This window comes from Vidua chalybeata, chromosome 2 (assembly GCF_026979565.1).
Source record: "Vidua chalybeata isolate OUT-0048 chromosome 2, bVidCha1 merged haplotype, whole genome shotgun sequence".
NCBI classification, from domain to species: Eukaryota; Metazoa; Chordata; class Aves; order Passeriformes; family Viduidae; genus Vidua; species Vidua chalybeata.
In genome coordinates, this window is record NC_071531.1 from 92,023,812 (window position 1) to 92,050,974 (window position 27,163).

General features: G+C 34.4%; 1 protein-coding gene across 6 annotated transcripts in view; it reads left to right on the forward strand.

Moving 5' to 3' along the window:
- PAN3 (poly(A) specific ribonuclease subunit PAN3) overlaps nt 1-27,163 on the forward strand; it is a 78,887-nt gene that overhangs the window by 22,677 nt on the left and 29,047 nt on the right. For 5 of the 6 annotated variants that reach the window (XM_053936172.1, XM_053936171.1, XM_053936168.1 and 2 more), the window contains 4 exons: nt 1,505-1,575; nt 3,676-3,738; nt 11,943-12,104; nt 19,629-19,779. In XM_053936172.1, the coding sequence (XP_053792147.1) occupies nt 1,505-1,575; nt 3,676-3,738; nt 11,943-12,104; nt 19,629-19,779 (447 nt within the window). The remainder of the gene's footprint in view (nt 1-1,504; nt 1,576-3,675; nt 3,739-11,942; nt 12,105-19,628; nt 19,780-27,163) is intronic. The other variant, XM_053936169.1, reaches the window with a different exon arrangement.

A 27,163-nucleotide genomic window follows, 5' to 3' on the forward strand; every position in this document is an offset into this window, starting at 1 on the left:
GTTTTCAGCTGAAGAAAATGTCTTGATAGTGGAGGCCTTTGTACTCACTAAATTATTGTGGAGGCTGTATTGAGCTTTGTAACGTGCTCTTCACAATCATTATAGATTATTTCAGCTGTACCTGTTAAATTAAGTTCTTTAAAGAAGAACTCCATTATGGCAAGGACCTACATTTAAAATAAATTTCTGCTTTGAAAATTGCTGTGTAAATTATGCTAGAACTCTATTTGCATGTCTGACCCTGCAGCTAGTCTACTTGCTAGTATTATAATTTTTTAAGCATGGTAGTAACTACTATAACATGAACTTGCTTGAAAGTCAAAATTTGCGGGTATTCTCTTGTTTTTTCTTCCTAGTTTATTTCCAGTAGGTTTTGAGATTAACTCTGCTTCTTTTGTCCTTCTGAACAATTAACTATTCAAGGCAGTGGAGGTCTCCAGTTCTAAATGCAGTCAGAGTTTGAATGTGACAGGCCAAATAGTAATGGTGATGCATGTCAAGGAGAGAAACTACACCAACTTTTAGAAACTGTTTTAAATTTTGTCTCAGATCCTTCCCTCTCTCTCTCCCTGGCTCTGCCAAGCAGTGCTTCATTTGCAGAATTGCCCTTTTAGAGAATATTTATTGTTGAACAAATACAAGATAAATTCTGTTAAGAATTTAATGTTGAAGAAAGTGTTTCATCAAAACACCAATGTTTACAGCTGGCAGTCTTCTGCTAATTTGACAGTTTTAGCTATGTAGTTTGGAGTTTTAAGTTGCATCTGTGAATGCTACACAGTTTTTGATACTTCAGCTCTGGAAAAGATGAATACGAACAGAGAAATAGCAATAAAAAGTTATTAATTGGAATGTGGACTTCTGCTGTCCTTGATCTGATTTAAATTTGTTGCGCAGAACAGTGACAGGACAAGCAAAATCCACATCATTATTTTTAAAACCTGTTACACAGAAGATTGCTAATTTCAGGTAACTGGAGATCAGAGAATCATAGGATCTTTCAGGCTGGAAAAGATTTTTTAAGATCCAGTCGAACTGTTATCCCAGCGCTGCCAAGTGCACTGCTGAAGCTTTCCTTCAGTACTACATTTACACAATGCCCCTAGGGATGGTGACTCATGCACTTGCCCTGGGCAACCTGTTCCAATGCTTGTCAAGCCTTTCAGAGGATCTTCTGGTGAATTGGAAACATTGTAGTGTATCGTCTACAGGGTTAAAAATGGCACGCAAATGTAAGGAGTACTTGAATGTTTTCTGATCAGATGAAGGCTGTTAAATGTTAGGTGGTCTTTAAATAGTGTCAACAGCAATTAAACTTACTGAATTATGTTAGTGAGCACCATTTCAATTGCACAGAATCTAATAAATGCTGGGAGTTTTAGCAGTGTGATTGCTAAACTTAGGTTTGTCAAAAGGATTTTTTCCATACAGAAATAAGTTAATCTAAAATTTCTTTTAGTAGTGTATATATGTATAACACCTTGGTTTTACATTGGTTTTATAGATCCACTAACTTCACCAAATTCATCCTTGTTTAATGACTTTGCTGCCCTCAGCGTGTCTCAAAGGAGGAAGGTAGGTAACAACTAAAGCATAAGTAGCATATTTATATATGAGTTGACAGGGAAGAAGATCTGGAATAACTTGAAATGCTGCATGAAATAAGGGTAATTCTTCTGATGTTACTAGATTTATTGTAATATGTTGCTGCTGATATAAATAAGCTCTGACTTCTTCACTTTTGCTACATCAGATCAGACTGCTGCTACTATTAAGAAATTCTCCAGGCACTTGTAAATTGAAGTTTATAGAATATGAAACTTAGTGCATAGCCCATTGAATTTGAAAACAAATTTTTATTCTACTAAGGGACATGTGACCTGCAAGCCTTTATAGGAGCAAATTCAGAATACGTTAAGAATCAATTTTCCCATTTATTTGCATGTTACGCAATAATAATTATAACAGCTTGAAATGCATTTAGGTTAAAAAACACTTTTATCACTGGGAAGTGAGGGTTTGGGTTTTTTTCCTGGCCCTCTAATTTATATTGAGAAATCTTTATTTTGCTGAGGGCTAGACAGCATCTTCAAACACCTTTGACCTGCAGCTGTGCAAGTTGTGTTTTCCAGTTATACACTCAGAGGCTGGAATAAGAGACAAAAGTTTGATTACATGAGAGTTCCTTCTCATTTTCTTGAACTGTCACTTACCAAAACCAGACATTATCTTGTCCCAGCCAATTATTAAGTTTTGCTTTCACTGATGACTTTCATGTTCTACTACTTATTAGCCACATTATCCTGAGCTTTCCTGTAGTAAATAATGAAAGCAAGCTACATAGGCATGTTCTGTATTATTCCTGCAGGTCAAGATTGAGGTTAAAGATAATTGCTATAGTTGGCCCATCACACTGTTTTTTAAATATAAATGCTGTTGTTGAACATTAATTTTCTAATATTATGCTGTATCCCAACTACATGGAATATTTGCATTGCTCTTTTCCTTAATGCCAGTACAGTGCGCTGAAAGTTGAATGTAAAGAACTATAAATGTGTTGCTTATCTACTTGCCAAGGCTGGTAAAAATGAAAAATAATTGTACGTTCCTCCTTAACACAGGCTTTGAAAGCCAATATATACACATATATATGTATATACCTGGGTGTAAACTTGTTCTTGTGTATGAACCACAAGCACCAAAGGAAATAAGCTATCAAACAGAAGTAGTGTCTGAATGACCACTGTCTCTAAAAATACTTCAAAGTTAAGCAGTACAAAATGAAAACAAACCAGTTAATGTTTGCTTGTAAAGCACAAATACCTCAAAGCTCAAATAGTATTTCAGAGTGCTTTCTGACTTAATGCATTTTTTTCCTCAAGAAAAAGAAGGAAATTAAGGCAAATTGGCTGCTAAAATAGTATTGAGTAAGTTTTAGCTGTGAAATTGATTAACTTGTTTTTTTTTCTAGTTAGCATTTCAGCTATAACTGGCATTAATTGAAAGAGGTTTGTATTTTTTTTTGCATATTAATTTATTTTTGTTATGACTGCTATATTTTAACTTATGCTTGTATTAAAGGTTGTTAAATACTAGTAATGGGGAAGTTTTGATAAAATACTACTTGAGTTGTGTAAATCTAGGCATCCAGGCTCCCTCTATAGTCAGCACAGGGGGATGAGTAGTTGAAAGAAACATTTAGCTCTCTCTGGGAAAAAATACTTCGGAAATGACCAGATGTTGGTGATTGCTGTAAGTGGACAAAAATTGATGGCTAAAGTTATGAGAAATTAATAAGTTTTGTGACTGACTTTTGCTACCAGTCAATACATTGCAATACATGGCAAGTAGTTATGATGTAGTTTTTTAATATTTTTAGTACTTTTATTACAATATCCAAATTGTCTGAAGTGATTTCCTAAAAAGCACTAAATGCTTGAGTGCCAGGTATGAAACCTGTGTTTCATACCTTGTGTGATTCCTCTCTACCCCATTAACTGGAGTTTGTTTATAGCTTGAACAATGGGGTTTATTAAGCCAGTGCTTGGTGCCTGCTTTATAAAGGGAGCCTTGGTGACTAGTTCAAATGTACATGTTTACAACATCTACTGTTTGAAAAAGTCTCCATTATCTTACTAAGAGCCCAAGTCTAAGGTTTTGTTTGTTCTGAACTAGCTGGCAAAACCAGCATTTCCTTCGTTTATCACTGATTTGGAGGACAGATATAATACAGTCTTGGTAAGTGAATAAAGAACAATTGCTTTCCTTTAAAAATATCAAAATTCTAATTTGTAATATTTTGAAGTATTAAGTTATTTGGAACTGTGTAAATAACTATGCATGTTTGTGTTGTGTAAAACTGAATAGTATCTGTGAAAGCATGTATTATGTAGTTCTGTTAAGCAAGTTTGATTGATTCTGGATGTTGCTGATCATGTTATGGTGGCAGCCCTTTAACAATGGGCAAGCCGTATGGAGAAATATTCGAGATCAATAAAATATTGAACATAAGTTGATGATTGTAATTTGGAATATCCTTGCTTTTTAATTAGACAGTATTTTTGAAACTAGTAAGTATGACTGAGCCATTTAATTTGCTTTTGATTATTTGATGTTTAGAGCCATTCTGCTTTCTGTTCAAAAAGTAAACATAGTCCTTGAACTTTTATGAACATTCTTGAGATAATTATCTCTGTCTAGAAATTATTAAACTGCATTTCAATTTTAGATTTCAGGAAAGCTAAGATTACTGTTTAAAGACATTTTTATAGGATACTTAAAATGAAATCAAAGGAGCTAAGTATTTCTGTAGATGGAGCCTTGGTGGAGGTTCTGTCAACTGTAAAACCTTCTGGATTTACTGTCCGGTTGTTGTAACTCCACATGCAGTAAGACAAGCAACCTTAAAGTGAATTTCCTATAAGAGATTTTTAGGTAAGTATTAATCTACAATGCACAAATGGGATTTGTGAAGCATGGAACAAAAGCTAGAGTTAGTAATAGACTAACACCCTTTCCTAAGAATAATGATGTCATGCTTATTTTTTTCCTTTAAATACATGTTATGCTTATTAAAAATAGAGTGGCATTCTGAACCTGAACTTCCTAGGTGTTTCCCAAGTTGACTTTAGCCATTATCTAGAAAAGTGCTCCTCTCTAAACATGAAATGATCTGTTTGGAAAAGTTTTTGCTTTCATTTTGATGCTTCTGGTAAACGGTTTATAAAAACTTGTGTGACATAACTGATCAGAATCTGCTGCGAAGGACATGACAGCTTAATGCACTAAGATGAAAATATATTATGAAACTTGTGTTTAAATTTGTTCTGAGACTGTTGCCACCAATCCAGGCTAAAAGGTTCCTGTATTTGTCACTGGTCAGCCTTACAGAATAGTGAAAAGCATTTACTTTTACATTTTATTTTGTTTTTTCATACCTTCAATCCTCATGAAAACTGAACTCCTATGAAAAGTTTCTAACACTGACTTATTTCCATTTAATTTTTTTAATTGTTCAGTCATACCTAGAGGAGGTCCATTAAGGTGAGAATAACTTCAGTTCACGGGCTGCAAGGGATGAACTAATTGCTGCACTGAACAACTCTAAACATTATTTTAATACTGCTTTTTATGTATTTTCAAGCAATTTTTTTCTAGAATGCCTTCCACTGGTTTTAGGTGAGTAAAGGCAAGGACAAAACCTCTAGGTTAGAAAAGACAGTATAAGGGAGATTATCTGAATTGAAGTTCACCCCAAACAGGGTGCAGCTGTTGAGTGCCATCTGTGGAGATTTACGGTGAGACTGGACAGCAGACTTAACCCATTTACTTTGATTAGCAGACATAAATGTGCATGGAAAATTATTTGAAGCAAAGACTGCCTGTACGCCTAGTCTGCATAAACACAAGCTTTTTAATGAGTGTAAGAAGAGTTTAACCTCTCAAGTTAAAAGAAAACAATAAGGATAACTTCAGGTCCTGTGGATGTTAAATTCTTAAGACTTAAATGGTTGCTATTTATTTTTGAGTGTCCTGCCTCCCATCTAGTTTTGTTACTTTTGGGAAGCTGTATTTCTCTCCAGCTTCCTGTTTCCATCTAGCTCTATCTTGACATCTCTGATACCTGATCATTATCTAGTTCAGTGGTGTTCATTGAAAAGCTATGTGCCATCTTTGGTCTTGCTGAATTTACTTTGAATGAAAATGTGTCAAGACAGTTTTCACCTTTCAGAGCCTCCTGCATATGATCTCAGAAGCACGAATCATGTTCTGATGAGTTGAGGGGTGATGATCAAGCATTATGTCACTGTGTTCTAAGAGACAGAAGTATGGCTGCACAGACTCTATGATGTATCTGGGTGAAATTTATATTTTAAACCTAAGTTTTCCCTCTGGGATTTATACACCCATACTGCAGTAATAAAGCATAATAGTTGATGCTAAAATAAGTTGTTGCAGCAATGCAGGAGGATTATGCTTTGAGAGAAGAATAATAAATGTTTGTAGGTAGTACTGGGGTCTAAAATCTGTTACTATAATATAATATATATAATTAATATAATATAATCTGCTTTACTTTTGTTTTGAATAGTTAGTTATTGGAATTGTTCCTTGGTTGTGTGCCCTTGCTGTCTTGGTTATTACTATTTAGATAAATACATATTTTTCACTTCTAAACATGTCATGAGAGAATATATTATTTGCTTTTATTTTTGTGTGTGAATTAGTGATCATTATGATACATAAGTCAAATTTAAAATAAAATAAATAAAAGCATTCCCCTTTAAAAATATGTAGCACGTCTACATTTTGCTGCCTCATCCTTTTGTGTATTTGAAGTCAAATAACTTCAAATGTAACTGACATGCTAGATGCATTTCTTTATATTTAGAAGCTTTGTTTGATTCCTGCTGTGCCAAGGTGTATGTAGTCTTCAAGAGTGATTTGCAGTAAAATAATTAAAATTTTTTTAGATTTGTGCACACGTTAGTTGAAGGCACTATACAAATATTTAAAGCATCTAGAAAATATACCACTTCTGAGAAATCGTGCCTATTAAAGATTAGAGTAAAAGCTGCATCAGTCTTTAACCCTCTTACCTATATATTTGGTAACGGCACATGATTTTCCCATATTTCTGTAAGTAACACAAAAATTTCTTTTCTGTTAAAAGAAACCTTTAAACTTGAAGAAAATCTATGGTTTGCCCATAGTGTTCATTTAGCAGTGAAGTACATCTTGGGGTGGTGGTACTCTGACAAGTCTTCACTATAGTTAGAACTATCTGCTTTAATGGTGGTAGAAAAAAAGTCTGCTTTTCCATCAGTTTACATCAGTTCAGTAGGTGATAGGAATTTCTTAGTAAAGAAGTTTGTCAGTATAATTAAATCCATGCCAGGATTTAAAGTTGTGGTAATTCATACCTCATCCCAACATAGTTAGGCTGCAAAATAGATGAGAAAACATTTGACTTAATTATGTAAGATTTGCTGCTTCTGAAATCTTCAAGATTTTCATGCCTTCAGCATATATACTCATGAAATAAACTTTTGCTCTAGAATAAGACACATTTTCATGTCAAATGTTGCACTTAAGTTTCCTTGGGGTAGAAGAATACATCTTGTTTGTCTCTGTATGATACTTTTCAACAAGTGAAATTCTGACCTCAGCCAAACCCAGGCTTTCATGAGCAATTTGGATGGGTGTCTAGTTTGTTAAATGCAGGTAATATCAATGTATAGTGTTGTAAACTCCAAAATTATAACATTACAAATATTAACATAGTCTTCCTTTTCATAAAGGAAAAAACCCTCCACCCCACAACAAAAACCAGCCAACTACACAATTATTTTTAAGCTCCAATTCCATTTTTTGTGGATATCAAATATTTAAAAATTGGTTCTAGCCTTCAGAAGCTGAGATACAAAAAACCACAAGTGTAGTCTGCCTGTCTACCAGTGGGAGGTTGTAATAAAAAAAGGAAGAGTAGAGGTATTTTGGTTAACAATTAACCCAGTCCATGTAAAGGGGTTTTGTAGCTTTATTGGCTAGAAACCTAAACAGTTTAATTTCTCTTAAAAGACAGCTTTTCTTTTTCATATTTTAATCTCACAAATATGTCAGGATAGTCCTGTTGACCCTAACTCATGTTCAGGTGTAACACTTAATTTGGTTCAGTAATACACAGTAAGAGATTTGTATTCACAATTAAGGTACTGCTTAGCTGATTGTACCTGTAAAGGGGCTCAATAACATATTGAAGTTCATATCTATGATTTGGTGTTTCAAGTATGGGCTTATTCCAGCTAATTAGTTATGGTTGTTGGGTGAAAGTAGCAATAATGACACCAAGAACTTCTGTTTTGGTTTTGGCTTTAAAAGCATAATAAAACGAATTGCTCCTTTTTCAGTAGACTAGTGGACTAGCTGAGTCTAATATCTAAAGTCTCTTTTTCTAATGGTCTCTTTGCCATTAATTAAAAAAAAAAAGGTATTTCAAAAGTCAGCATTGAAATTTAAAATTGTATGTCTCACATAACTTTGGTAGTCCAGTAAGTAGTACAAAGGAACAGTGTGAGTTTGTATAGCTTTTTAAAATTTTCTGTCTGATAATGTAATATTTTATTTGTATATGCAGATACAGTCAACTCACTGTACAACAGATGAGCCCTAGCTAATGCTACTGTGATATATTTTAGCTATAGTAATTTAAGGTAATGCTACTTTATTTAGCCTGTGGTGGAGGAGGCTTAGGATGACTTCTATTTGGTTTGATAGTAGAAGCACTTAGACAACATTACCATAGCTCAGACTCTTCACAATACTTTGAAGCACAACAGCCTACTCGTGTGTTTGTGTGCTGGACTTAATTGGGAATGTTTTGGTACTAAAAGGGGCTTGTAAATCTAAAATTCAAAACCTGCTAGAGGTAAATGCATTTTAAAGAACAGAAATGTAATTTGGGACCTGAATGATCCTGAAAAAAAAATGAGTTGCAGATCTTCAGTAGAAGAAAACTTTGCAATTGTGTAGTTTGATTTGTCAGCTTATCTAGACTACAATACTATATGAAAGTCTTTACAGTTTGAATGTTTGTAGATATTTTCTTGCTTAAATTTATTCCTCTAGGACAGCCATGGAACATCTTACACTAGAGGTCAGTTTAGTCCTGAATTAAAAAAGGGAAGTGTGATATTGCCCACTGACCTTGAAACAGGAGGAACTAGGGTCAAAGACACTGTTATAGCAAATAGTAGGAAGAAAATAGAACTGCTGAACACATTCACAAAGTTTTTGTTGAATGAATGAGAACCAAGTAATTAAACTGACTTGAGGAATACTTTCTATTATTCCTCAAGTGGAGAATATAGTGGGCTAGTGTGCTATTGAAGTTAATCATCATTAATAGTGTTCTCATGTAAAGATGCTACTTAGGAAGGACTTGTTTTTGGAAGGACTCTCTTTTTGCTTCAAGTGTAATGTTTTTCAGAATTTAGGAGTTTATCTTTCCTAATAATTGCGCCAACCAGTAGGCTCCTATCATTACTTGCTGGCATCAGCTTGGTTCTGCAGGGCAAGGGTTATAATTATTAGCTATGGTTGAAAATGCTTATCCTTCTCACCCTGGGGGTGCTAAGCTGTTGCTAGCAGTTAAGGGTAGTTAGCTGTTCCCTGCCTCATTTAAACATTTGCAGCCAGTAATTACTACATATGAACAGCTTTCTTACCTCATAGACTGTAGGGAAGGCAAAAAAACCAATTGTTTTTGTAAATATCCAAGAGAAATTGTCCCCAAGCATAAAAGTTTGGTTTATTAGTCCAAATTGTCATGCTCTCTATGCTTTTCGTAGATATATTTACATATTTATATAAATATATATATGTTCAGAAATGATCAGTGGTTGGTGAGTTTCGCTCATTTTAAAGTGAACTGTTTATGTTGCTTTGTTTCCTGCTCTTTGTAGAGGTCAGGGATATAGTAAGGTTCATTCATTTATTCAAACTTCTTGATCTATTTGCTTTTCCTTCTGTTGAAACTCTCCTCTCCGCAGATACTCTGTTTTCTGCTTACCTTTAAATTCAGATTGCAGTTCTAAAACAGATCCAAGTTTGCTCTTTGAGAACAAGTGTTATTTAGAATGACTTTGGTGCACATAGACTAAAATTTATTTTCAAATGTTAATATTGTCTATTCCATCTTCTAATGTCTGTCTAAATAATGAAATCTTGACCTAGTAATCCCCTAATGTTTTATGATAAGTAATGAAAGGAAAATGTGTTTCTTTAGACTCATCCAGTGCTTAATTTCATTTTTTAATACAAGTAAAGAACTACTGGAGCATGAATTCATATTGTCTCTATATGATCTTTCATAAAGCCTAGAATAGAGTTTCATCCTGTTGTCTGGAATATGAATCCTGTTGTGACTAAAATTGCCTTCTTCCAGATTGGCTTATTTCTCTTTTGCTTTGGTTCTCCTTTTCAAAATATTTGTAGACAACCAATTATTATAGAAGATTAGAATAACCCTTTGTGAATGGAAGTGTGTTTGGGCACTGGCTTGTACTCCAATAGACTGAGGCAGACTGTGCCCCTATGCTTGGTAGAGCATGGGGGGAGAGGGAGAGAGAGAGAGAGAGAGAGAGAGGGGAAAGCTTCCAGGGAAACTGTTACTCTTCATTATATTGTTTACACTAGTTGCCTAAGAAAAATACATACTGTGTTCAAACCCTGCCCTAAAGTCCCATCTTGCTTGAATGTCCAGCTTCTCAGCTATAATGGCTTTGGAGGTTAGGATTTTAGTAGTGTTTCTGATTTACTGAGACAAGTTGCCCAATAGTTGAGTGTTTCTTCTAATAAACAACCAATATTTAGATTTACCATGGTCAGGTGTGTGTTTGAACTGCAGGAGGACTTTGTGCTACCCATCACAGATTTCTAATTAGTATGCTAAAATTCAGCCTTGTTTATTGTTACTAAGTTTGGTTAACCCTTCCATGGAGTTTATTGCCTTTGGTAGTTCATAGTCCATGTTGCTATCCTTGGGGATTTTTTCTTGTTTTGTTTGTGGGTTTTGCAGGTTTTTTGGAGGGGTTGGTTTGTTTGGGTTTTTTTTTGCAAATGGGGTACTGTTGACGCTACTGAGTTTTAATGTTTTCCAAAGTTTTTAGCCTAAAAGGTACCAGGGAAGTAGAGGAGAGAATCTATTCAGGTTTTGTTTTTGCAGCCATTTTATGGTAGTTTTATCCTGTGTTTTACAAATTGTTCGTGTGTGAGTGGGAAGTGTTCTCCAGTTAGATTCTTGCCATGTTTTCTGAAGTATAATTTCTATACTGTGTATGAAGGTACATGTTGCTAAGATTTCTGAGGTGCTAGGTGAAATAGATACCTGAATAAAGGTAAGTTAAGCTTTGATTACATAGAGTGATCTATATCCAGGTGATAGTTATGCTGTCACAAAAAATGCCCAAACAAAACACCACAGCTAAAGAAAACCAGCCAACCCCTGCAATTTCATCCAATTGTTGATATAATTGACATAAAATCCCTGGTCTAAATATGCATAGATGCTAAAACAAATGATTTCTTTTGATGATATTGACTATCTAGGTAGATACACATAGGTTTGAAAGCACAGAGAAATCTAGAAAACTTCTGTACTTTACCTGTTTGAAAGTATTTAACAAATTTTCTTTTTTACAGTGTGCTTTTTGAATTTAATGTTCATATAATCCTTTATAAGTAGTTCCATTTGTAGAGATCATTGCCAGTGTAATAGAAATGTCACTGTTAATGAGGTGCAAGTAATTCCTGCATGTTAACTTCCTCAAATCTGTTTTATTTTCTCAATTTTATGATAGTTCTCAATGCATTTGTCATAGTAATTTTTGTCTGTTTTCACTTAAGACAGTAGCTGAAGTTATTTTTTTTAAACATCAAACTGAGCAGAAATGTTTTTCTTAGAATTCTGCTGCAATTGGCTACTCAGTTCTACCTGATTTTTAAAAGCAGATTTTCAGGAGATGAGTCATAGCAAATTTGAATTTAAAATTTGTTTGGTAGGAATTTCAAGGGAGGTGTTCATTATTATGATGCGATTGAAGGTATTTATTTTGAACATATGGATTTTTATTTTTAAACAATTTCTCATTAGGACAGAATTTCCAAATTTATGTGCATATTTCAGTGGCTGACTTGTGATGGATGGTTTTGCTTACAAATAATTAGTATTCCCTGAAGTTTATTTTCTTTATTTTTTTAAAGCATTGTTTGTTATAACCAAATAGTCAGGATTGAAAGGAAACAGTCTCAGTTAAATTTTACTTGCAAATTGTTTCCTATTCCACCAATCCAGAATCATATCACAGTGTAATACCTATCTTAGTGTAGCTTTAGATGAGGGTTGTTAGGAGTGGCCTGGTTTCTCTCCTTCTTTTTCATAGCCCAGGAAGTATCGACTGGGAATGCTGGATGAGAGGATAGTTCCGGTGGGATCAAAAGCAAGAAAATCAAAGAACCCTATTGGCTGTCTGGCTGACAGGTGTAAAACAGGAGTACCCATCAATATGGTTTGGTGGAACAGAGTCACAGAAAACAATTTACAGGTAAAATTATTTTTTACTGGTCATTTTTTTTCAGTATTTTGGATGTTTTATTTTCAGTTCTGGAAAATGTTAGAAAGAGTTACTCCAAGTATGAGTTAAATAAAATATTTATTTCACATAATAGGCATTCTGGTCCTCTAAGAAAGTGATTTGGAGATATTTAATTATCTTCACCCATTGCTGAACTATATACTTTACTTGATTTTGGTATAATCTGAGAAGGAGCAAAAGTAATCATTTAATGTATTCCAAAAGCAAACAATCACAACCTTTAATTCTCCTCTGAGGAAGATATTTACTGGTAAAATTAGTGATTGTTATTAAAGTGACTGACACAATGAAAATAGATGCCCTCAGTACAGAATTTGAAACATTGCCATCATGATGAGAAGTATAAATTCTTAATTTTTATGTTGGGATAATTTATACTTCTCAACTTGTTTGAGAAATGTATGCAACTCTTACCATTATTTTACTTTATTCCTTGATCTTTTTCAGCTCTTGATCAGTAAGAGGGGGGGTGGTTCAACTAGATTTGAATATCTCTTTACCAAGGTATCACGTAATCCTTGGCATGAAAATGAAGAATAATTCTAGCCTAGGATGAATCTGCTTCATATCCCTTAAAGTGGAGTTTAGATGGAAATTATTACAGTGGTGGGAACTGCACCACTGCTGCTAATACTGTTTTCACTTGTGTCGTGCTTTTTATTTGTCAGAGATTATTTCAGTCTTCCTAGGAGGGTTATGTTATTTTTGGTGTTTTCAAAGTGATGGAAGTGGGTAAATTGATAATAGACTTATAATTAGAACTTGTGGCACTTCAGGATTTTCTTTCAGTTCACTGAATTTCTGCTGTGTAAGGGCCAACATGATGCTTGTATGAGCTCCTTTCCATACTGATACTAGTTTTGTGTTATTTGATATTTGGACATCTCTGTGTTGCTGAAATGAGCAGTCATGGGCAGTGTGTTGTAGGCAGCATGATGCTACATTGTTTAGGGACATTTGGACCTTCAGTCTGTCTTGCCCTTTTGCTGCTGGGGAAGCAGCACAGCCACTGATGGAGAAAAGATGAAGCTTAAAGGAAACATCGGTAGAAGGACTTGGTAAGCTTGAAGGACAGTGGTGAGAGCCTGTGAAGCAGTACTGTTTTGAAGGGAGAGAAAATTGACAAACTGATTTTTTTGTGTATGTAACAATGAATGTAAGCCATAATTAAAGACAGTTTTAAGAGAGAAGCAGAAAATTGATCTTTAGTTTTCAGGTGGACATTAATGGGCAAAAAGTCCTGTTTGCACTCCTGGCCTCTCTTGTTTTCTTGCTATACAGTGATACAAACTTTGTTGTTAATCTACTCCATTTAGATTAGAAGCAAAAGAACTTAATGCTTTTGGAGTCTGGAGAGGCAGTAGCCTGAAACTTGAAGCTTCTTGCCAGGAGCAGTTGTCTTCTCAGTACCTGTGCACTCTGGAGTAGTGTTCAAAGTGTGGCACAGGGAAGGAAGCTCAAGGTCCCCATGCTTTCTGAGGTTGGCAGTGTTTGGGACTGGCTGCAGAGTACATAGCTTTTGAAGAGTGCAGTTCCAGGCTCCTTTATTGCAACAGAATCCTGGCTACATAATTGATTTAAAGTATATGTGGCTTATGATTCTATATTACATATTACAGTTGCATAACTTCCCATGGTGATATGGGCTTTAACAAAGCATGTATATGCACATGTGGTGGAAATACGAACAGAAGGATGTGCCAGCCATAATAAATAGAATTGGAGGAGAAACAGGAGGGATTGAAGAGCAACTGTGGGGTCTGGCAAGACTGAAGAAGCAAAGGTGTTAAAACTTGCATTGTAAAATAGTTTAACTGTTACTCCTGAATGGCTAGGAATTTATAAACCCAATCTGTTTTGTTTAAATATGGTGTTACACATACATGATTAAAAGTGAAGTCTGCAGAGTGAATTGTACTCTGGGTTGTGCATTAAAAAAGCAAAAAAAAACCCCAAATCGAAGTTTGTTTTATAGTGATGTATCCTACCTTATATTAGGATACATTATATATATAGCATGTTACACAAATTCAGTGGTGGGATAGAAAGATTTGCTTTGAAATCCTTGGTGACCTCCCATGTCTTCTGGGTTGCTCTGACGTCATAAAATGACTCCTTTCCTGATGTCATGGCTCGCAAGGAATCCTTGGAGGAATTGCAGCAATGCTCTGTAAAGTGGCTCTCCTCATATAGAACCTCTGCCCATTAAAAAACAACAAAGAAACCCCAAAACCCAACAACAACACAATAACATGTTAAGCTCAAGAAAGACTTCTGCATGTTTCTGTATTCCTAAGAGATATTATGAAAACTGTGCCAAAAATAAACTGGTAAAGGAGTGCCCTGTTTTATAGCATGGTTGTGGGTTAGTGGTGGTTTTCTGTAACCATTACACGATTATGTAATTTGGGATGTCAGAACAGATCAGCATAAATTTGGAAGCATAAAAAGAGAACAAAGAAGCTTGTATCCAGTTTCTAGCATATTAAGTACATTAGCACATCCTTCTGAAATCAAATGAGATTGGCCTACTTTTTGAGCTAGGTAGCATGCTTTGGTTGAATGAGGAACCAGAACCAAGCTATTGAAGTACTATTGCAGCCTCTGAAGCTGCTGCTGTACAGCTGTGTTGAGAGATGCTGAATAAGAAATGTGAGAGAAGAGTGGTTTCCAGAGATCCTGTGGGATCCCTGCATGGCTTTCCAAAGGCTTCGTAACTTGTACATCCCTGTATTCCAGCTCACTTCTGTACTTTAAAGGCAATTTGAGGATTCCCTTATTAATTAGTGCAGCATTGAGGCCTTACAAGTTTATCACTGAGGAGCATAAAGACAGATCATGAGTATCAAAGTTTATAGTTGATGAAACAGGAATTTTCATTTTATTTCTGGATTACAGAAATCTGTTACGTGCAACTCCTTAACATACAGTAAGGCCACATGCTGCTGTGTAGTCCTTCCAGTGATGATCTTCAGCTTAGATCCTTGCTCTTGCTCAAACTTGCTCTTTGCTTTCATCTGTACATTCTTTTAAGGACCCTTGAATTGTTCTGGAGAGGTTTTTTTTTGTGATACTCACAGAATATTTTGTTTCCTCCCCTCCATGCTGTATTTTAATTTTATTTCCTTTTAATACCTGTAAAAGCAAAAAAGCCACCAGACAAAATCGGTGACACAAATGAGTAATTTCATGGTCCTGGCCTCCTTTTGTACTTTTTTGGTTCCATCCTTAGTAATTGCATCATGGCTAAAATCAGCCTTCATTTGGACTGTATTTATAAAGGTTTTTTTCACTCTGATGTACAGAAATATAAGAATTGTTTCTGTAAGTGGAGCTACATGGACTCAGTTTTGTGGTCTGTCTTTGGAAGTTTCTTAGCAAAGCTGTCTGAAAAGAGACATGGACATAAATAATCTGAGAACAGGGTATGTAGATGAAATTTCTTCATGGAATCATTCTGAGAATGCATGATATAGGAATTCAGGTAATAATTAGGGAAGTTGCATCACTGCTTTAGTTTGACACATCCTTATTAATATACTGGAAGAAGGGGGATCAGATTTCAGTTGGCAAGGTTGAGAGGAAAAGGGAATGATGGCAATTTTAGCAAAGGTATCAGAAGTCACCGTAGGTGGTTTGCTAGAAATACATAATGTAGCTGACACATCTATACTTCCTTCTCTTTTATGCTGTTTGTTGAAAACATATTTATTAGCATTTTGAAATTTTGTGTGTGACTTTTAATGGAACATGTACATTTGAAACTGAAATTAGACTTATTTAACACAGTGCAGACAGTGCTAGTAGGCTTATTTTTATTGTTTTGGGTTTAGAAGTACATTTGCTGCTTTTTGACATCACAGTATTGCATAATTGTTACGTGATTCTTGCATGTCCATTCTTCTGGTTACTCTTGAAAATTAATAACCGTTTTCAAGACCCATTTTCTCTACGTATTATACCAATCCTGATTTATTCTGACTACAAATTTTAAGCCTCATCTAGCATGAATAAATTACTTTATTCTGAGATGAATAATTAATTAGTAATTAAATGAAATATGTTTAAAAGCTGTACTTGTGCAAAATTTAAACATAATACAGAATGAAAAAAATGTTTTTCACTAAGATGATCTAGATTATTTTCATTCTTATAAAAGTTTAAATTTTTTAATGTCATCTTGGGAAGTCTGGTAGGACTCTAATGGAAAAACTGTAAGAATACTCAGGTTCTAAAGCATGGTTACCATTTAAACAGATTTTCAAGCTTACCATTGATCCAAATGTAAAGCTAAACCTCGAATTTATACTTTATTTTATGAGTTGACAGAGTGAAAGTAGGATATTTTTCAAGCCAAGGATATAATACTTTGAATCATTGGCCACTAAGAATATGGCTTTCTAATTTTGGCATATTTGCGTGGTCATTGCTGTAAAATAGTTATCTACAAAGATTCAAAACTAATTAAGATATTAAGTATTAAAGAGCTAATAGTAATATTACATTCCCTCACTTGGTTTAGTCACTTAATCTAGCCTCATTATTTTAATTATTTTCATGGAAGAAAACTGTTTGCAGAAAAATGAATATTTTACTTCAGATAAAATATTTTCAAAAGCATAGAAGTTTTTAAGAACTGCAGATTCATGTAGTTGTAATGAATTTAAATGTGGCTTGGGGCTTAAGCTTCAAATTGTCTGACAATATTTGCTAGTTTTGACCACCTATCACTAGAATTGGCTGTATCACTTTGATTAGTTTATTCTGGCTAGTGACTGTGGAACTTGAGTATTTTTCTGTATTTAGAAAGCAACTTGAAGATGGAAGGGTCTTTTAAAATGATAACCAAAAGTTAAATCACTTTTTTTACCAGTGGGAAGAGTCTTGGATTGCAGCTTCATGTTGGTAGCATCACAGAGAAGTAAAACAGGCTTTCAGAGTATAGGGTCTGTCTTCATAAATCAATGCTGTTTACTCATATACAACATTTTCATCAAAGTTATGTAAAAACAGCTTAATCTTATTAGGCTTTGATGCTCATCCTGAATTGTGATATCAAAAAATTGAATGAAACTGAATTTCCATCAGACTTGACCCATTGCTGTTTGTAATTCTACAGCATAAACCATATCAGTCCTTGCTGATTACTGGGTTTGACTCTCACTTGGATAAATTAAAACACCAGTTAACCTGGAGCTCTTTCTTAAAGTGAAGCTGCATTTAAAAATTTTGATGGTTATAGGTAACTTCTAGTAAGAAAGTACCTTTTTGTAAATAAGTAACATTGTAGTAAGTAAGTAACTTTTAGACACGAAAACTGGTCTATGAAAATTTGCAGAATGCATTTAGAAATAAGAAGCATCTCTATGCTGTAGGAGTTTGAATCAGTAGGTGAAAATTATAAGAGTTTAGCCAGAATACCGTGGATGGGATTTTGGGAACTCTCTCAGTTGCTCTAGGAAGTCTGAGTTACCTTTCAGAAGGTGTCTTTTTCTGTGCTTGTGTGCTTCTAATGGCACGTCCCACCCTTGTTGCCTGGTTGACACAGTATTTAGATGTGATAGAGCTGTGGATGTGTCATTGCTACTTTTAGCAGTGGAAAAATGTAGATCTTGTGGTTCCTTGGAATTAAGTTCTTTTAGCAAGATGATACAAATTCTGTCCCTCACTCCCAGTTGTTCTGTTTGATGACTATTTAGCTCTGTCACTGTTTGGAAAAGTTGTACTTTACCACCTTTGCAATTTTTTCCAGTTTCAGTGCAGATTTTGCTGAATGGTTGCATGCTAGTTTTTATGTAGAGGAACACTATTCTCTTAGTTATTCCTGCACCTAAATTCAGATAAGTCCAGAATATTACCTTTTGAGTATAAATGGGTCAGTTAGGTGTTTTCAGTCTGTATAATTCAACTTATCATTTGTTTTGCTGTATTAGTGTACATTTTAACATGTTTTCCTTAACTGTGATTAAAGCGTTTAAAAATTCATGTGAACTCTTTACCCTTTTAATATGTTTTACTTCATGATCTGCATATTTACTTATAGCTGTTCCTTGAATATTCAGAAACATGCACATGTAAGGTGACAAATAAAGTGGTAGTTGATATCATAAAGTGGATGGTAGTTAAAATTCACTGTGTGATTAAAGGTAGAATATTTTTGCTATTTGCTTTTAAACCTGAGCATCTTCTTCAATTTTACAACTTTGAGAACCTTCTTTTTCAGTGTATTGAAATACATTGATACTATGATATTTGGCAGAAATAGTCAAATAAAGGTATTAAAACCCAGTTAACAGAAACTCTTCTCAAATACTTTCTTCACTGTCTAAATTGATGCTTACGCTTCACTTTTAATTTGGCTCTACCTTACTTCTCTGATGCCACTTTATATTGGTAAAATCAGTATTGGTAATTTAACTAACAGTTGATGTATTTGGTTATTTTAAAACTGCCTGAAACCAAAGTAGTCCAATATAATTTTCTGTAGAAAACCATTATGGATTATCTTAACAGTATCCCTTGTCTATTGGGAGCTGTTGCTGTCTTCTTATTTTACCTAACTTTAGACACTTTGGAGAGGTACTGTGCAAGTTACTTAATAAAATAAATCCTGCAATTTAATAATCATCAAGATTTTTGGTGTGTTCATGTAATAACTGATTTTATTTCTTGGCTTAATGTAGTTTTTGTTCCACTCCTATCATTTGTAATTGGCTGTTCAATGATAAGCTTTTAGCCTTTTCAGCTCTAACTGGGATTTTCTTTTTCTAACTCTCCCTGCCCCAAATCAAACAAAAACCTCACCCTCAAAACAAATATCACGATCCCAAACTACAAAACTGTCTGCACTGATTTTAATAGAAATTAAAAACTGCTCATGTGTTTATTTTATGTTCTAACAAATACTGTATGTTTCACCATCATTCTGCTTATATTTTTTTCCATTGCACCAAATTAGACTATTATTAAGGGTGCTGGGTAAATGAAACGGGTAATTAAAGCAGTAGTTTTCACAAAGAAACTGAACATAACATATCTATTTTAAATGGAGGCAGGGGTGACTTTTCTAGTAGGAATAATTTTTACTCCTTTAATTTGAAATTGCTGGTTAGTTTGAGATGAAATTGCTGAAGTCACGGGGGAACAGTCTGCAGCTGTGTCAAAGCTTTCTCAGTGTCAAGTCTGTTCTCCAACTTGTAATGTAATGCTTATGGAAAGCCTTTTGCAAAATGTTGAATGAATTTGTAGACTAGCTGCTCATATGGAAAGTTTGCTTATAACACTTCAGACATAAGCTAAAAACACGTCTAATTTTTTCATGCAGACCAGCTTCCAGTATTCTTTGTTCTCTTCAGCAAGCTGTATGTACCTTAAAAATGCCCCCTGTACTAGTAGGCCTGTCTAGAAAGTATTTTCTACCAAATAAACCCTTCTCATTCGAAATAAACATTTAATTTATTGTTTTTTAAACAGACACCAAATCCTTCTGCAAGTGAGTTTATTCCTAAAGGAGGATCAACTTCCAGGCTGAGTAATGTATCCCAGTCAAGTATGTCTGCCTTCTCTCAAGCCTTGTTCTCTCACCCCTCCATGGGAAGTCCTGCTACTGCTGGGTTAGCACCAGGTAAGTTGAGAGTAATGATTTATAGTAGAGTGGGGTTTTTTTTGTCAAACATAACCCTATATATATATAGTTATCAGATTTATCGGGTATGAATGTAGCTACCTCCTACTTCAGCTCATAATTTTAAGACAATCATTAAAAAGCAGAGGAACTTTGGATTTATATTCCAGTAGTATGGAAATCACACTGCAGGCTGTGAAATCTCCTCAGCCACAGCAGCATTGAAATTAACAACTTTGCCCTTTTTGGGGAAAAGCGTTGCTGAGTTATCACATACTGTGTCCTAAGTGGTTCTTGCCAGAGCAGTACCTGAAAAGGATTTAAACTACCCATAGTCTAGAAATGCATTGTAGTGTACAATGCATGTGATCTTGGTTTACTACACACCAATGTGCTCTTTTTATTTGTTTCTAGACTGTGTGATGTAGAAGTAATTTTTTCAGTATTAATGAGTGTATATGAGGACTTAAAAATGCGGATTAAAAACACGAAGTAGAAGACAAGCTAATTCTATAATACTGTGCCTTGCAAAATAGTGTTAATTTTATTGTATCTGTCATGTGTAATCTCACTTTTAAGACCAATTTGTAGTTATTTCCCAGGTTTAAAACTCTGAAATATGTTCCATGCAGTCATATAATTGAGTGACAGATTTTTTTTTACACATTTAATAAGTTCAAGTCCCTCATGCATCTTTTAGTCTTCTGATCTTAAGATGTTAACTTAATTCTAATAATTTTGTTTAAATAAAATTAAAGTATTTTTAATATATAGTCGTCAGCAAATCTGGATATTCACACTGCAGATTCTTTAATGAGTTTCTGTATGTACTTAAACCTCCAGCAGTCTCTTGTGGCTACCAAGAAGCATTAGGTAATTGCCAAAAGGTGGATGGACAAATGCTATAAATGATTTTTTGAAATATCTATTGGCAATTACCATTTATTAAAATGAACTTCACTCTTTCTTGATGCCAGTGTCAATGGGAAAGAAGCCAGCATTTAACTTGCATGTATAAACATAGCACAGCAGGCTAGGAAAGTGATTGATACTTCTGCTGACCAAATGAACATGTTGTGGAACTGTGTCTGCTTGATCCTATATTGTGCTGTACCATCTTATTGGAAAACTGTTGTGTTTATATGCCTCTCAGCCTTGTCACCTGGATTGAAAAGTGTGTAAAGGATTAAATAGAATACAGTAAAATGATCTACTTTTGGAAAGTGTCCAGTGGGGTCTCAGAGGGATCCTTCACAGTCCAATTTCTTTACTATCTGTAAGTAATACTTGAAAGGATAAGTAACACTGATGAAAGAAGTTCACACAACAATTTCAGCTCCTAGAAATAAATATAGATACCAATGCTGCATACTTTCTAGCCTCAAATACTACTGTTTGTTTATGGACAAGAGGGATGGGGGAGTATTCATAAGCGGTAACTTCAGGCAGAGTTGGCTTGTTTCCCTTGCTCTTCCTGTATAACTAAAATGAAAATATAGTTCAAAGTTGTGATCTTGATTGGATTCTCTGAATTTTTCTAGAAGCTTTTCTTCTCTCACTGAGTGCAGAATTCTCTGAACCTAAGTGTCCTATGTAAATACTACTCACAGACATTTATTTTTATTTAAAAGTCAACATTAAAGCTGTCAACAGGTTCCATCCACAGAAATTCTTGTTACCTCAAAGTCAGCTAGGAGGTGGTCTTTCTAAAAAATTAAGCTCTTAAATAAGAAAGCAGTATCTTCATGTGGGGAAACTTCACCACTTAGATCATACTGGGTAACAGAATAAATAATTCTGAAGTTGTCATGAAAAAATTGTTGAGATATGTTAGGTTTCAATAAGTGAAAACAGTTTCAAATAAAAGCCATATAAAGAGTTTATAAGAATTTTAATTTGAATAAAGATAAGTCTCCTTCTATAGTTAAAGGGTGCATACTTTCCAGTAGAATAACTTTGTGGATTTAAGTATTTATGTGAGATTAAGATTGCTTATTGTAATTTAGAGGGTACTGGAGGCAATCAAAATTTCATGAGTATTAAGGAAATGTAGTAGGAGTATTTAAGACTTCCATAGTTTTATTCACCCATAACAAAGTAGGTAAATTATGAAAACAGTCCTTTGATTTTCTTCTTGATGATGAAAATTGTAAGTTCTTTCACATATCTAATTTCTGAGATTTCCCTAAAGGTAGGTGCAAATTAAAACCACTTTTGGCATCTAACATTTCTTGTCCTTGGAAAATATTTGTTCTGCCTGTCTTGTCAACAGTATTGCAGAAATAGTGAAAAATATGACAGGGGAAACCTCAAGTGCTTTAGTGGGTAACTTGTTGGATCCATGCTTGACATATCAATTAGGATGTAGCGTGGAAGAAGGTTACTCCTATATTCAGATGTTTACTTATCTAAGTGCTTTCTAGGGTAATCTCAACACAGAGTCATGTTCATCTTGGTGGCCTTTAATAGAGTATGGAAATAGAGTGATATAAAATGCAATTTACAGAAGTGGTGGGAGAAAATTGTTTCACTGAAGAGTTGTAAACAGATCTCATTTACTGTTTCCAAACTCTTTTTCCATAAACTCACCTGAATACTGCCTTATTGCTCCTCCCTTTCCTTGCTAGCAAACATACCCTGTTTGTCATTTGTGTGGGAAATCTAGTAAGAAGTTGACAAACTTCAAATAGCACTTTTGCTTACAAGCTTATCTTACCCAGTCCTGCATAGCTGTATTAGAGTATTAACATGATTAAAATATGCAACACAGTGTATGAAAGAAATTCATGAATGTCATCAAAGTGATAAGACATCATTGCTGTGTTGAACTTGAGAGAGAGCAGATGTATAGCCCCCACTCTAGTAGTGAAAAATGTCTAGGTTATGCTTAAAGAATGATGCCTTTGTCACTGATAGAAGTGACAGCAAATTGCTGTTGCTTTTATATTTAGTCCAAGTCAGGTTCTGAGCTATGCAGAATGTAGGAGATCCCATTTCTGCCATTGTGAACCTGCAGGCTTAGGAGCCACGAGTGCGAAGGTGTTGTGCTTGTGTCCAGTTGACACATCTCCATTGTGATGAGCTGCAGGATTGTAGTTCTCAGAGCCCACAGCCCCATCTGGAGATGGAGCACTTTCAGCTGAGGTGGTTTGTGTGGCTGAAGACCCCAAGAGCTTGTTCCATCCTCCTGGATCAAATATGGTGTGGAGGAAGTTCTGCAGCCATTCCAGAATAATGTAAGAACAGAAAAAGGCAAAGAGACTCTAAAATTATGTTTTTTTCCAACTGAAACTGAAGAGGAAGAATTGATGATTCAAATTGTTTAGGGAATGAAGCAGATTTAATTAACTTGAAAATAAACAGCTACAATGCTAATGACCTGATAGAAAGCTTACAATAAAAATAAATAGTTAATGAATTTAAGGATGCTACTTTAAGTTCTTGAAATAATCTGATATTATAATTTACTTTGCTTTGTCATTCTTCAAAATTTGCCTAGTAGTCTGAGATATCTCTAAAGTACAGAACATTAAAGTGATAAAGTGTTAAATGTGCTAAGTGTTAATTTTTCACCTCTGAATGTGTTACAAGCATTAGAGGCATAAGGGATATGGTTGTAAACTAGTAAATTTGCAGGCAAAACTTGAAGGTCTTTTTTTAGCCTGTAATGCTGTAGGCCAGCTGATTTGCATACATGTGAGCTTGCTTAATGAAATCCTGCCTCACTGAATTGTGAATTCTCATTAAATCAAAAAGTTGTTGATACTGAGTCATTAAGAAATCATGCTTAATGCCCTTTGATCCTGATTATCTGTGTGAATTATCAGATTCAAAATACAACCTAGTTTTAATTCAAATACACTGTGTGCTACAAAGCTTTATTAGAAACATTAATCTCATAAAATATCTTTGGGCATTCTCTCAAATGTGTGTCAAAGTCTGCCATTTCCCTTTCCTTAGTCACAATCAAACTTCAAAAATAAAAAACAAGGCAATAAATGAAAATATGAGACTAAAGAGGGATATGTAAATATGATCTCTCTTTTTACAGAATAAGAAGGCATTCGGAGCTGCCGGTGTGTGTAGGTAGCCTGCACATTCACTGTGAATGTTGGGAAAGGATCTTCAAATCCCACAATTTCCATGTTGGTGTGACAACACCATGACAGCTGCGTACTGTGGCACCTCTTTTTAGACAGAAAAGTGAAAGAAGCTCTTTCCCCTTGCAGTTCATCTTTTAAGATTGTATTTGACTGCTTTATTAAGTGTATTAAGATTCCCCAAGACAAGGAATGGAGAGGGACAATTTGAAACAGGCTTTTGATGTCTGTCATAGTATTCCTGTTGGCATTTGAATTTTAATACAGGGGAATTTTGAACCCTGTTGTAGGGAAAGTTTAATATTATTTATTGAGATCACTGATATGAATGAGATATATATACATGTGTATCTATATGTATATGTGTGTGTATATATATATGTAAATCATAAGAAGATTTTTAAAAGCTCATTTTTTCTTAGGCCCTTAAGTGAATTGCAATTTATATAAACTGTGCTGTTAAAACCAGCCTAATTCTGTAAGGTCTGGTTCTGTTGTTACTACTGTATGTTTAGTAGCATCTTTTTTCTTGAGTATGAGTCGATAGGACTATATAATCACTTGTTTTTGAAATTATTTTTCTTTTATTTTCCTCTAATACCATTTGTCATGATTAAATATTATTATTAGAGTGCTTTTAACTGATTGAAATACTAATGAAGTTGGTGATATCCGCTTGAGTTTGTGCACTCTATTAGCTGCCTGAAGTACTTAAATATGCATAGTTTCACTGTATTAAGAGTTTTTCTTTTTTGTTGTTGTTGTTATGCTGGGCTTTCAGTAGTTATTTAGATTGTGCAGAATGTAATGCAAGTCTCTCAGAAGAATCTGTCACCTTCAATATTTGTTGTCTCAAACTGTCTGTACCCACTACAGCACTAGGAGCAAAATTCTTGTAGCATGTGTAATATATTGTTCTAGTAGAATAATACCAAACTCTAGTCAAGCTTCTTTTATCTCCTGAACTCACTATGCATATTGGCAAATGAGGAGGCCATATATTCTGCCTGCCAGATGATTTTCACTGAACTCTCAATGTCCTTTTAAAATGAGACCTAACTAGACTGGAAGGCCATCTGAAAGGATTTGTGTAATGCTGTGATCTTTTTCTTTCAATCTTGCATTGATACCTGTGCAAAGACGTTAAGGATTTATGTGTGTAACTATTCTTTGGCAGGAATCAATTTTTTAAAAAAGTAAATCTTGAAGTGGAAATTGTTTGAAATTGTATCTGTAAAAGTCACTAGAGGTCTTTTTGCTTCTGGGAAACTTGTAGTAGAAGGTCACAGTATAATTTTAGCGAGTTGCAAGTCTTCACTTTTCTGTACGATATTACTGTCTTGTACCTATAGTGTTTATTTGAAAGCAGACAGGTCTTCAGTTAATTTTACATCAGTATATATGAAGGCTGCTGAGTTCTTATTTCATGATCCTTACAGTTGGCTGTTTTAATGAGTTACTCTTGAAGCCATTTAGTCTGGGTTGAGATTATGTGATTGCGAGGACTTCAGTTTATTAACTGCTTTATTGGAATAGAGTGAAAAAGACGTCAGTAGCTTTCCATAGATGAAGAGAACTCTTAGTTATCATAAACTGTAGAGTTGCTTCAGTTTAATGGCCACGTTAGTAATCCTTCAGTTTTTAATACTAATACATTGTTTCCTTTGAAATTGATCTTTTCCCCCAGTAGATTAAGAATACATTTGTGTTTTAGTCTTTTGTTAACAATGTAACAATATTTACAGAGCTGTTGAAATATTGACGTATTACTCAGTCACTTAAGGTAACTTCTACCATAATGAAAACTTACTTTTCTTCTGTAGCATAAATTGGTACTATCAAAATATGTAACATTTTAGAGTCATACAGATTTTTAGAAGACTACTTATGTTACCATTTAGCAGTGCCTATTATTCTTCATTTTTTAAGTTAGTGCACTGATCAGCAATATTCTACAATACTGCTTATCTACAAGGTGTGTGTACACACATGGATGTGTATTAATACAAAGAAATGTTCCAGCCTACAAAAGTGCAGATTTTTTTCTTTCATATTCTTGTATTTCACAGTTTTATAAAAAGAGTAAATGACTTAAAAGACACAATTAAAAAGAAAGGCATATGATCTTACCAGAGTTACATTTTAAAAAGTCTTGTTCATTTTGTTGGAACTACTCACTTTTGAGGAACAAAAGAGAATTTTGCTGAATTAATAAACATGGTTTTTGAGATATCAAATGAGTAAATGAGAGGAACTAAATGAAAGGGTACAAATATTCTTTTAATATCATTAGGATAATATGGCTTCAGAGTAATTTTTCCCAAGGTACTGCTTACTTGTTAATACTGAAACTTATTTGCTTTTGTTTTAAAAAAGAAAAAAATGAAATGTAGGAGGGATGAGATTACTTTAGGGACACGATACGAGTGTGAAATCACTCCTACACATTACTGATGATGCATTTTGAGAACTCTGCATGCAGTAACTCATGATTGAAGTTAAATAAACTGGTTTATGTAACTAAAAAGTGTGTATGCAAAAAAGGTTCCTCTTGCTTTCATTAGTTGGATATTTGCTTAAATTGCTCTGGTTACTAGAGTTTACATAATTAATTTAATCAAGTATCTGAGTAATAACTAACAATTCTTAATGAGAGAAGAAGTCTCAGCTGTCAATAGAATGTTACATATGAAAACTGTGTACCTTCTATCCTTTCAAGGAAAAGATTTAGTATGACTAATACAATTCTGACTATATAGATGAGAAAGTACATCCCAGTCTGAACTGAGCAATAATACCTTTCAAAGATGTTTTCCCTGGTGTTAATCTGAACACCTGAATGTGTCAGATCTTCTGCTAGTAAGTAACTCTAGAAGTTTTTTTTGAAGGGTTCTCTTCCTCAGCAGCACCCTGGAATGTCTATTTTGCACCTAATTTTTATAAGTAAGCAAATCTGAGAATTCTGCATGCAATAACTCTTAAAGTAATTAGACTGTTTGGTAACTAAAAAGTATGTATGCAAAAAAGTTGCCCTTGTTTTTCTCATTTGGTGCACTTTGTTTAGAAGCAGAGTTTCTTAGGCATCAGCGGAGTTGGCCCTGTAATGTTGAAGGTGAACAACAGCCAATAAAATAATTTCAAATAAATTAGAAAATTCCAACAGGAATGTTTAATAGACTTCGTATCATGAGATGTCACCTATTTTTACATATCCAATAGATCTTTTGGAGGATGACTTTTGAATTTAATAATTGCAGGAAAATAGGTAATTACTCTCCTGAAGT